Genomic DNA, 13195 nt, shown 5'->3' on the forward strand with positions numbered 1-13195 from the left:
TTAATTTCTGACCGGGTGTCCACATTGGCTGGAAAAACCCTTTTATAACCTATAAACCACTGGGTAATTAAACACATTCAAAGTCCTGCCCCCTGAGCTTGTCCATTTCCTGGTGTCTTTTGGTCTCTGTGTTATATGAATAGGTCATGTCTAATAATAGAGCACATTCTGCAATTCCATTCTGCATTTTAATACCAAATACAAAAGCCCTCCTTGCTTCCGTGTCTGTAGCAGACCCTCACAGATTAGCCAGGGTTTTTCCGGCAACGGCTGGTACCGCTACCAGCGCTCAGTCGCAGAGGATCAGCAGGCTTCCAGGGGGAAATGAGGGTTATTGTTGGATAAGTGGGGATAGATAAGGCAAAGTAGAGAAATACATTCAGAATTAGCATTTCAAGTGGCTCTGCTTTATTATGCAGAGTTTGAGTGTAGAGATGCAATAACAATGATGTAAGCACATTGTATACACCTTCAAGCTCATATTGCCTCTTATAAATGGAAGTGTTTTGCTCTAAGGTGGAAAATTAACTTTACATGTGCAGCTTTATGTTTAATTGCCACTAAAATATGCAAACATGGGTTACAATGCTACTTGAGATGATCAGAGGTTAATCCAAAATCAAGTGCACACGCATCCCAAAGTAACCATGATGTCCTGTAAACAGACGGCGTTATCCTTACAATAACACTTGAGTTAAGTCATCAGCTTCTAACTGAAGCTTGTGTCTGCTGTGTGAACACAGAGTGCACCTCAGTGAGTCTGTAATTCAGCTGCCAGAGAGAGAAGCAGCTGGCTGTGTGGTTTAAGGCCCCCTGAGTACATCTGCCTGCATTACCGTCTGCTCCTGAAGGTCAGGACAGAGGTAACCTGACAGACACAATCACACAGTCAGACAGACCGATGAAGGGAGAGGACAAACAAAGATAAACAACTGAGACGGAAGAAGACACAATGCCGTACAGAGGTTGACCCCTCACTGCGGACGTTTCATGTTTATGCTCCTTTAAAAGCGTTTTCCGCTCACCTCTCTTTTCCATCTTGCACCCTCCATCCTCCCTGAGGCTGAAGGATTATGTCACGCCCCCTCAGAGTTATACACAACATATAGCTCATAATTTTAGAGATTGTATTTTAGCGTAGGTTCCAGAGGTTATCATGTTTAAAGGAATGGTGCCACTGGTCGATTAAATTTGGTCTTGAATGAATAAATGAAGCACTATATTTAACAACAGTAGAATGGTGAATGAACAACATACAAGGCACATGCTTGTGGTCTTGGTTATATGATCAGAAGAATTTAGTAGCATTTAGTGGACATGTTTCTCACACAGTTAGACCATACATCAGTATATTCTTATAACTGTTGTGTTTGTTGTATGTGCTTTCATGCAGCAACAGTTTTTTGTTTTTTTTTCCGGAAGGACATCTTCCTTGACTTTAGCTCTAGAAATAAGGACATCAACCACCTACACTGTAGTTTAGGCTACACGACAACTTACCTCACTATCACATGTCAACATGTTTCAGCCAGGCATCCAATCTCCCACAGACTTCTTAAAATAGCAGCAGAACCAGGGCTTTCGTAGAGCTGCAGCTCCTGTTTGAGTCTATAGAATTGTCTTTAAAAAATTGTAAATTTAATTTTTATGGCTGAGCACCGGCAACAGCCTGTGGCCAGAGGATTTATGCTTTTTGGTTGTCCGGCCGTCCAACCGTTTGTCCTTCCCATTCTCATGAACGTGATATTCCAAAAAGCTTTTGGAGAATCTCTTTAAGTATACAAACATTCGCTTGGACTCAAGAATGACCTGATTAGAATTTGGTACTTAAAGGTTAAATATTCAGAGCTTTTTTTTTTTTTTTGAACCCGGCCATAGATCCAGTATTCCTTGTTTGGCATGACAAATGTTTACACATCATTTGACCACATGTGACCTTGTGGCGCAACGGTAGCGCGTCTGACTCCAGATCAGAAGGCTGCGTGTTCAAATCACGTCAGGGTCAGTGATGATGTTCAGATAGTTCTCAATTACGTGACAGTTGTGCAGCTGATGTGTTGAAGACAGATCCTTTGTCCGCATCATCACACATGTTTTTCTTTTCGGGGCAGCAGTAGCTCAGTCCATAAGGATTTGGCTTGGGAACCGGAGGGTGGCAGGTTCAAGTCCAGCATGGACCATAAGCATGGAAGGTGGACTGGTAGCTGGAGAGGTGTCAGTTCACCTCCTGGGCACTGCTGAGGTCCCCTTGAGCAAGGCACCGTACCCCCCGATTGCTCATAGGGTGCTTTTCCTGGGGCTGCCCATCACTCTACCATATCTCTCCAAAATGTGCTTTGAGCCCTCTGTGTGTGTGTGGGATTGTGGGTTAATGCATGTATAAAATGAAAACATGAGTGTAAAAAGAATTTCCCCTTGTGGGATCAATAAAGGAAGTTTAAGTTTAAATGTCACTGTGACCTCCCAAAACACTCTTTGGACCTCTTGAAAATATTTTAAGTTCAACTTAAGGGAATTTCTCCAGATTCTGCATAAATTATCACTTGGACTGAGAGTTTAATTGATTAGAGGGTCAAAGGTCAAGGTCACATTGACCTTATGTTCCTGTGTATGTTATACATCAAGAAACCTTGACTGCATTTCATCTGCATTGTACATCATCGTACATGACCTGATTAGAATTTGGTGGTTAAATATCAAAGGTCAAAGTCACTGTGATGTTTTGCCTTGTGGGTGTGATTTCTCAGGAACATTAAGGGGAATTCTTTAAAATTAACCATAAGTCCTAAGGTGACATTGACTTCATATTAAATATTGAAAACGAGTTTGTGTAGACAGGCTGCAGTAATTCTAGTTTGATGAGTGAAGAGGAGGACAAGATCTTTGGGTGATTCTGAATAATGAGCTGGCATAAATATATCCATAAGTGACATGTGTTTTTCTTATACAAAAGTCTTCAAGCGGTTGGTCAGTGGTCAGTGCTGGTAACAAACCTCTGTAGTATGATTACCTTTGGATGAATTGAATGAATATCAGGCACGCTGATATGACCGATATTTCATAAACTTGATTAACCAAGGGTAGACTTAGCAATAATGCTTAGTCCCAATGATGATAGATGAGGTTATGTCCATAACTGTGCATACAAATCTTATAAAATATACAGGTCGGGATCATGAGTTTCAGCTCTTCTGTTATCTCTGATATTGTTCAAAATAATAGCAGCTGCATCAAGCTGACAAACACAAAGCCTGCCAATCAGTCTCAGCTCATTTGAGCACAGTGAACTCATTAGCATCCCCTGAGGATGCATGTACACACAAAATGAGCACATACAAAACATACACACACAATTCCATTACTGTTAGTCTAGCCAGATATATTAAATTTCTCTAGAGTGATGTAATACTGTGTTCATATGAAGAGCTCCAAAAGTAACTGTGCGTGTGTGTTTGTGTCATGAAGGGTAGCCACAACTCACTGCATGACTAACCTCCAAGTTTTCACATTGGGCAAAATCCCACTGTTCATTTTCTGTATATTTAGTCCATTTAGAGCTGTTGTGTTGAACGTGATAATGCAGTGTTGGGAGTAATCACTGAGCCATTGTGACACATAAGTGCTCTGATGAGAGCTTTGTCTCAATCAGAGTCGGAAAAAAAACAGCGTCTATGCATACAATGTGCTGCAAGAAATGAATGACAAATGACAAATAAGGGATGGATGGATGAATAGAGAGATAGAGAGTGAGTGCTTTTTATCTGATTATTCACATCATCAGATGTCTTGAAATTAAACACTCTATCTCTCTCTCTCTCACACACACACACACACACGGTCACAAAGCCTTTATTCGCAAGATGTTGCAATTTACTTATGGTGGTTATGTTGACTGGCTGTTATCCAAGGCAAACTGCCATTCGCTTCAATAGGAATAGCACAGTTAGCTGCTATTCCTATAAGACTTCCTCATCTAACCTGAGAGCTATGTTAACATCAGTGAGGCTTTCCAATGGTGAAGAGTTCATGGCCACACTGGCAAAGAAGTTCAGCCCGAGATGTATCCACTGGGACCAATCTGCATCCCAAATGTCGAGCACACAAAGAGGGCCAGTTAAAAGACTGGCAGGGCTGCTAGAAACTTTCATAACCTTATGGCTTTTTTAATGAACCACTGAACGAGCCCTGTGATGGTGCACTGGTGGGCCTATTTGTCCTGGTTGTTGCAGAGGCTTTGTCCCATTTGCAAATATTTGTAAAAGCTAATTAGTTAACATTAAGTTACCATTGTCTCATTTGTGTTCCTTGTACTGGTAATGATTTGTCCATGAACATTTGTCTTACTTTCTAAATTAATAAGATATGCAGTAGGTGTAGTAGCAGGAGAATTGCAAATATAGCTGTTTGTCTGACTCTGGGAAACAGTTGCATCCTCTCTATGTTTTAGCTTTGATGAGAGCACCACTTTGGTACAGACTGAAACAACTCAAAAACCATTGGTTAGGTTGTTAAATTTGACACAGACATGGTCCCAATGAATCTGACTAGTTGTGGGGATTCGTCATCAAGCACATCATATGGTCAACATTTGTGGTTTTGAGTGAAATGTCTCCGCAACTATTTGATTGATTGTTGTGAAATCTGGTTCAGACATTCATGTTCACATGTGATAACCTCAGAGACCTTAACTTTTGCTTAAGTACCAGTTTCATGTCAAATTATGAAATGTTCTAAATGTTCCAAATTATGCCCATCAGTATTGTTTATACTTTGTGTGAAGTGCTTAGCAGCAAATATTAGCATGCGGACATGCTAAACTAAGATGGCAACATTAAACCTGTTAAAATTTTCATTGTGATCATATTAGCATGCTGTTTTATTTAGCATAAAGCTCCACTGGGCCTCAGTACAGCCACACAGAGCAGTTAGCATTATTAGTTAGCAATGTGTTTGGAAACTGTGGCTCTGTCCTTGAGAAAGGCACAACCTTAAGCTGCTTGATGTGTTGACTGGCTGTGTAGATTGAATGTAAATGTGAGTAACACTGTGAATATGAAAAGGATCTTAAACTCAGTGTGGATGTTAATTCTAAAGCTTATTCCCCAACACATTTTCACGGTCATCCTGCAGCCATTCTCTCCCTCTCTCTCCCTGTATGCATGATTTCAGATGAAAATGCTACAAAACATCACGTGGTGCACCATATTGGATTGTCCTTTCCCGAACAAGATCTGTAGCAGACATCCATCCATATCTCACAGCAATCAAGCGCAGTGTCACAGTGTGCGTGCATGTGTGTGTGTGCTCATATCAGTGTCGCCTTCACTGACCCTAATTAGCATCGGGAGATCAAAGAAGCGCTGTAGCTCTGATATACAAATGACTAGCAAACAGGTTGTCATTTCATCCCTCCAGCCCATTTAGACTGTCAATCAATCCGACACAAAGTGGCCTGTCAGGAGCGGTCCTGCCTTGTTAAACTCATCCAAGGATTTTCAAATTGTCAAGCTCTGCAGAGAACAACCTCTATAATTGATTCACTTGTCTTTATATGAAGGTATTGTGTGTTTGTTTACACTACTGAATTTCCAATGAGAGAGGCCATAGGCTAAGGAGTAAAATTGATTTATCTGTGTATTAATTTGTGTATGTGTGTGTGTGTGTGTTGAGGGGGAGGCTTTAAAGAGATATATACAGTGTGTGACTCAGGGTCTGCATCCCTTGTCAGCCATTATCCCCATGGAAACGAGGAGTTAAAGCGCTTAATGCTTCAACCCAGGAGGGACCGGTTATAACACACACATCAGGAAGCTGCCCGTAAAATAGAGACACATGTCCACTTAACACCCTATGCCTGCCTTACCAGTGAGGCAGTCAACACTCGCCATTGAAACTGGAGATCAAACTGTGGCTCAAAACTCACAGCAGGGTAGCTCTCAAAAGACACCGAGCAGGCATCAAACACGCACCACGTACAGCGCTGTATAACGATCAGAGTCCATTATTCCAACTACGCTGTCTGACATGTTTGCTTCTGCATTTGTTGGCTAATGTGTGCTTATATTATTTCACTAATATATGTGACGGTTACACAACTTTTTCCGAGAAGTTGAGTTTTTCATAATCTTCACTGTTGCAACAGTCACTTTCCTCTAAAGTCTGTTTTAGTCTTCACAAACTCTTCGTAAAAAGAGCTGCTTGCCGTTGCTGCTTAAAATTGGGATAGGTCTGATGACAAATTTCACATTGCAAATAATTCAACAGTTTGGGAAAGACACGTATCTGCTTTCTTATCGAGGGTAATGAGAGAACATTGATACAACTCTTATGTCTGCAAAGCTGGAACCAGCAGCTCCTTAGCTTAAAGAGAAAGTGAAAATGCACTCATTTACTCAATATTATGCCGATGGAGGGGTGGGTGAAGTGTTTGAGTCCACAAAACACTTTGAAGTTTCAGGGGTAAATAGCCTTGCAGCCAAATTCATATGGTGACCGAAAAAACATAAAATGCCTCCATTCTGCTCCTGTGATGTCATCCAAGTGTCCATAAGCCCTGACATTCAAGTTGGACTTGCTGTCATTTACACCATTTTTAGCCTAAAATGTTTTCTGTGATCCACTCGGCTCCAGAGCAGGAAATTAAAGGACATTTAGGCTAAAAACATGGTGTGAATGATGCCGTTTTTAGTAATATTTGACTATAGCTCTGCAGCTGGTTGTATTTAATGAGAGGGATGCTTGTATCTGAAATTGAAATGTCAGTGCTCTGATTAGATAAGAGTCGCTGAACACTCTCTGTCAGAATAACCTAAATAAATGAGTTGAGAAACATAACAGTGGCCCAAGCATAATATGAATCATATGCGATGGTGAATGGTGTTCCAACCCCAGCAGAATATACTCGGATGAGCACTGCAGCTGTCGGCCCAACACCATTGGCTATTCATTCAAAACCCATCTGTTCATGTACGGATTTTTTTTCTTGGTCAGGTCTGACTCCAGATAGACTGGGTCCTCCGTCTCATGATGCCAGTCCCATGAGCCCTGAACCCACCACACCAGGAGCTCAGTCTCCCTCCCCTCTCCACTACAACAGCAACGCCCAGCACAGACGTTTCTCCATGGAGGTGAGTACTTGGTCTCTCAGAGCAGCTGTGGGAGAGCACAGGTTAATTTAAAGGTTCACTTTGGTGTGTTGTCATGTTGCAGTCACACACTGACAAGCTTTCCTTCCACAGAAATGTCTGTGCTGCCGATTAAGCACTTACAGGAAAGCGTACAGGTCCATGTGCACATTAAAAGCATTACATGTTCGTCTGACATTGTTGTCAACAGGGACACAGGTAGTTTGTTCTCCTCTTTATACTCTTCCCCAGGAGTAATTTCTCCATTTCCAGCAGCTTAATGAGATGAGTCAACCAAGAGGCCTTTTACTGTCCCCGCAGCCCTATCATTTTTATTGGAAATGTGAGAGTTCACGGTTCCACCTTTTCAGAAAATGTCCCTGTGGAGCTCGGGTGATTCACTCTAAATCTTTCTCATACCCCGCACAACTCGTACCAGACATGCAAGCGAGGCGATGCCAGAGTGAGAGAGGAGCTCTCAGGAAGGACTCTGTGCTGTGAAGACAAAAATAATGGTGTGACAGTGAGAGGGCTGCGAGCTGAACAGTGTGGATTCATATGTGTAGGTATTTGTGAAAAAAGGGTTTCTAGCAAATTGTGGATGATTATTGCTTCATAGATCATGAAGCCATTGATAATGACATGTTCATGGTTGTCAGGGTGTGAAAATTCCTCTTAGCTACATTTTAAGCTAATTCAACAGGGCAACCTTTACAGAGCAAGCCTAGATTTGTTGAGCAAGTTGTTCAGGAAAATGCAATCAATTAACTTATTGGCTTGACATCCTGCCATCCTGTAGCTGCCTATCAAGCTAAAAGGAAACAGTGAATAACTCTTATGACATGTGGAGAATCGTGAGAGTTCAATCGACCAATTAGCTGTTAATAGATGCTTTAATAAAAGAGTGCTTTTAAGTTAGTATACTGGTGTTGATAAGATTATATTCGGTTAAAATCGTAGGTTAAACTAGCTATTGGCAAAAGTAGAGTCAGTTAAGCTTGGATATATTTTACTTTCACATTTTATTATATATTTTATTTACATATTATATATTTAAATAGCTCAAATGTAATGACGTAAATATGCAAACTTGTATGTGATGTCGTCTCATGATATCTACTGACGATTCAAGCAGACTAATGTTATTTCCACTGAAAAATATTTGCAGCAAAGGTTTCACATGTTGTCCATAAATAGTCTTGCAAACAAAAAAGACACAATGTGTTCATATGATTTGTTGACATTTATTTGTCCGTCCTTAAGAAAAATCAAGCTCATTCTCTGTTGTTTGTGTCAAGCCAACATTAGGAATTAACATATCTCTCAAAAGTGTATGTGAGTAATATGATGTTTATTGGCGGTAATGTCATTACTCATTTGGAGATGAGAATCACTACCTGTTTGTGAAAAATGAATCACGTCAGGCCAGACACAGCCATGAAAGGGTTCATAATGATAAGAATCAGGTCTGCAGTTGTTTATGTTAGTAACTGGTGAATACATGGATTCTGGTCTGGAGCCGCAGCTCTTTTTCAGAAGGCCGCTTTTCAGACTGTCTGTATCTGATGATTCAAAGATAGAGGCTTTTTAAATTGGCAGAACAAGACAGTCAAGGATGTACACCGAATGTTTTTTTTCTCAAAAACCCAACTCCCAAGGTTGTCAACAATGGTTTGTAATTGATTTCAAAAGCCTTGATGAATGATTCATTAATGCTATATGGAGAGTAGCTGCCACTCAGAACCCCTTTGTCCTCTTTGTGCAGCTTCAGTGTTACATCTAAATACATCTAAAACAAAAATCTTAAATTACATTTTGCCAACTTTCCTTTTTAAATCTCATGATTATGAACCATTGGGAACAATATATTTACAACACATACACAGGTTAACTTACTGTAACTAGCTCACTGTAGCTAATGGCCATATGAAATGAGGTTTGAATACTAGATTGGCTAAAGTGATGATGTAACTAAAATGTCCATCCATCCATTATCTATACTATCCACTCATCCTTTGAGGATCACAGGTGGGCTGGAGCCAATCCCATCTGAGATTGGGTGAGCCTAAAAAGGACCTTGGACATATCAACAGTCTATGTTCATAATGCGTGTGTCCAGAACAGACAGACAGGAGTAATATATGTTGTGAACTCTGCTGTCTTCCTGCAGGATGTCAGTAAGCGCATGTCCCTGCCCATGGACATCCGCCTGCCTCCAGAGTTTCTGCAGAAACTGCAGCTGGAGAGTGAGAACTCACCGCTCTGCAAACCTCTCAGTCGCATGTCTCGACGCGCTTCACTGGTTAGTGCTTTAAATTACTACACACTATCTCTCTCTCCATCCATCCACGATATCAGCCTATGAACTGTTGAACCTTGACAATGGTCATGGACCACTGTAATAAATGTTTTATTGATTGCTCTTATAAATCTCATTTAGTAACCCTGTTGACTTGTTTCTGTTTGAGAGATTCCTCTTCAGCCCATCAATGTCTCAGTTCAGAGCATATTTCTTCTTTGTGACTCTTCTTCTCTTTTCAAAGGTCCCTTATTTTCTTTGATATTTTATCCAGTTGACCATTTAAAAGCAATGTACTTGATTCATGTATAAACTCTGCAGTCAAAGGAGTAAATAGTGAAAGACTAATTTGGCTCTTCCTTTTTTCTTTAGTCTGATATAGGCTTTGGGAAACTGGAGACATACGTGAAGCTCGGCAAATTGGGTGAGGTACGTCCCTCCCAATTACTCACACATTCACCTTTTAACATCTTCCAGGCTCTGAGTCCAGTGAGGGATTAAAGCTTCACCACTACACCCACCCCTGCTGCCACTCAGCAGTAACTCAAAGCTGAAGTGAACTTTATCAAACAGGAATAAACCATCTCCCAGATGTATTAGGTCAACCGCACTGACCACAAGTTGTCTGTGAGTTTTCATCATACTTCTCAGATGGCTGTGAGTCAAAGCTCTCAGGGCATGCAAGAGCCTGTTGAACCGGGAACAACAAAGTAGCTTTGTTTATATGCTTGAACAAGACAAACTGCAGTAAACACATGTCCAGTTTCCTGCTGTAGCTCCTGCAGCTGAACACTGAAGACAGTATTAAATCTGCATTTACACCATGTGCTTGGATGTGTTGCTGCCTGCAGGGTCACAATGTTTGGACGAACGAGGCATTTAAGTTGCAAGATATAGATGATAAATACAAAACCATTTATGTGAGAACGATTGTTGCCTTGAGGAGCATAGAATGATTAGTGATGGAACCTGCTTGAATTATACTCAGTCACGAGGCTCAGCAGCTGATAACAGCAGAGGGAAAGAAACATCTCATTTCAGCCAGTATTAATCAACAATTATTAGAATATCCTGTATCATGTGTATATGAAGCATAATGTAAGACAATATGCTCCTGATGAAATGAATATGTATTTAAATAGTTTATATCAGCAGCTGTTTAAAATGCTTGCTTTACATTTAAGTCATTAAAGTAGTGTGATGCTGCTTGTGGGTGATAGCGTTGCTTAAAACATCTAACCTTATTCAGTCAGCTGCAATTAATTATGTGGTAAGCTTTTTGTTTATGTGCTACTTTAAAGACGATGATGAGAAAGTAAACAGGCAGCGACGATAAACAGATTCTAATCATATTAACTTCATTATTCTGTTGCTATTAATAGTAAAAGGCTTATCTGCAAGGGTTCTTTCATATATAGTGTTATCAGAATGTCACCTAGAGATGTGTGTGTGTGTGTGTGTGTGTGTGTTTAGGGGACGTACGCCACAGTGTTCAAAGGGCGAAGCAAATTAACAGAGAACTTGGTGGCGTTGAAGGAGATTCGACTGGAGCACGAGGAGGGAGCACCATGCACTGCTATCAGAGAGGGTACACACATGTGAACAAACACACACGCACTCACTCACTCACACACACACACACATATACATATGCACACACAAACACTCAATTCTTCAGTCAAGGTTGAGGGCCACGTGTCCTGCACTCAAGTAGATAATAATTCTATTTTAGGACCAACCACTACAAGAAGGATTTGACTTGACTACATTTCTCAGAACTTTTCTTTCACAAAACTCAATTTTCATTCATTTAATTTAAAAGAACAATGCATGTTACTGGTTTGAGATTTTGAGCAAGATCATGCAAAAACTACTGGATAGATTATCACAAGACCTGGTGGAAGGATGCATTCAGGAAAGAAGCCATTTCGGTGTGGTTTGGAATAAACTTAACAATTCCGAATTTTTCTTTATTATCAACATTGTGAGATTGTGTTTTTGACATTTTCACTTATTTCACAGGGGTTAATTCATGGATACTAATAAAATTTTTGTGCAGCTTGATTTAATTTGCGAGGACTCTTGGGCCTTGGTGGAGATATGTGCACTACAGAGTTTAAAGTACAGATGTTCTAAAGGCACAGCAGAGTGGTTTACTGACCTCAAGATTTAGTTCCTGACAACTGACACTGGAACAAAATTTGAACATTAAATCATGGCGAAGCTATTGTTGAAACAGCTTTGAGGTGTTGACACTTTGTTTTGTTGTAGTAACCAGTATTGTTGTTTTACTGGAGGTGCATTGTCTCCTTCCTTTGTCTGAACAGTGTCTCTACTGAAGAACCTGAAGCACGCCAACATCGTCACGCTGCATGACATCATCCACACCGACCGCTGCCTCACGCTGGTGTTTGAGTATCTTGTAAGTGCTGAAAGTGTTGACCTCAAATACGAAAGTGGAATGTAGATAAGAATATGAAGGTGAATACTGTAAGTACTTTGTCTTCCAGGACAGTGACCTTAAACAGTACTTGGACAACTGCGGGAATCTCATGAGCATGCACAACGTCAAGGTGAGCTTCAAGTGACTCATCCACTGTTGCATCAGATGTCAGCGACACCACCAACCACACACCAAAGACAGACAGGGACATGTACTGGGTTACATTTGTGCTGACACATAAGAATGCACCACATCATTCACTTTAAAAATTAATTGGTGAGCTTTAAAAAAGCCAGAGGGTCTTCGATGAAGCTCTGAAGGTATTTTCAGACTGTTCAGACTCTCTTCTAACCATCATGGATTCAAGGAATAATCAGTGTACTGCAAAATAAAGACAATTATAATCAGTTTATTCTAGTAGGCATGCCCTTGCTCTTTAAAAAATAATAACAATAAAAAAATAGAATACTTATTTTATGTTAATAACATCTGCCAATACAACAGTTTGAGCAAGAGGACTTGTTATTTCTGGCCACCATCTTTGTTTGGGTTAAAAAAAAGAAGTGCATCTTTGGAAAAAAACGTTCTCAATCTTTTTTTTTAACACACCAGGAGGATTTTTGTTCACATTGATGGTTAGAGGAGTCTTTTAGGATTCAGAAATGACTTTTTACAAAAGCAGAAAGTATCAGGGATGTAATTATTACATTTTTATTCTATGATTTTGTTAAATGTCTGCACTTACCCTAAAAAAGACAAGATAATCATGTTTTGTGTCCCACAATGGGGAAATATGCCAAACATCAAGACTGCTTATCCTCAGAGGGCAGCGCAGCTGAAGTGTAAAAGTAACTCGTCTATTATGAGAATGTGAATATGTTTAGTTAGTGTCAGGCCCTCAGGGAACAGGATGGTGAATAGGGATGTGGGCAGATGTTCTGTTGATTTCTCTTAAGGTTGATAAAAGTCATACATCTCAGGTTTACTCCCAGCTAAGGTGGCCATAGTAGTACGTTTCCATTACTGGCAGATTTAGATATTGGCGACATGGGCAGAAGCCTGATATAAGTCAGTCTGGGATCAGTATCAACCAATGAAAATGATTTTATATTAATGATGCAGTCAGGATTTAGATGGGATCAGTGGTGCAGTTTAGTGTGTGTGTTTCTTCTTTGACGTGCAATAGTATATTAACCAGCTTCTCTTTTTATAAGTGTGTTGCTCTATTTGTGTGATATAGGATTTGTGCAATTTAATTTAATGTATTTATATGTATATTCTAAAGTTGTTTTTGTCTTTCTACTTAATTTTTGTATTATGTATGATTGT

The 13195-nt window shown here is 40.2% G+C and overlaps 1 protein-coding gene and 1 non-coding gene across 3 annotated transcripts in view; both read left to right on the forward strand.

The window, feature by feature from the left end:
- The window catches only part of cdk18 (cyclin dependent kinase 18), a 44189-nt gene that overhangs the window by 19772 nt on the left and 11222 nt on the right, over positions 1-13195 (forward strand). For both annotated transcript variants that reach the window (XM_069513312.1, XM_069513305.1), the window contains exons 3-8: positions 6991-7127; positions 9295-9426; positions 9796-9852; positions 10897-11011; positions 11751-11845; positions 11934-11996. In XM_069513312.1, coding sequence (XP_069369413.1) covers positions 6991-7127; positions 9295-9426; positions 9796-9852; positions 10897-11011; positions 11751-11845; positions 11934-11996 — 599 coding nt within the window. The remainder of the gene's footprint in view (positions 1-6990; positions 7128-9294; positions 9427-9795; positions 9853-10896; positions 11012-11750; positions 11846-11933; positions 11997-13195) is intronic.
- trnaw-cca (transfer RNA tryptophan (anticodon CCA)) lies at positions 1934-2005 on the forward strand. The gene has a single exon. It is a non-coding gene; the product is annotated as a tRNA-Trp (tRNA).

Source organism: Paralichthys olivaceus, chromosome 2, assembly GCF_024713975.1.
Source record: "Paralichthys olivaceus isolate ysfri-2021 chromosome 2, ASM2471397v2, whole genome shotgun sequence".
NCBI lineage: Eukaryota > Metazoa > Chordata > Actinopteri > Pleuronectiformes > Paralichthyidae > Paralichthys > Paralichthys olivaceus.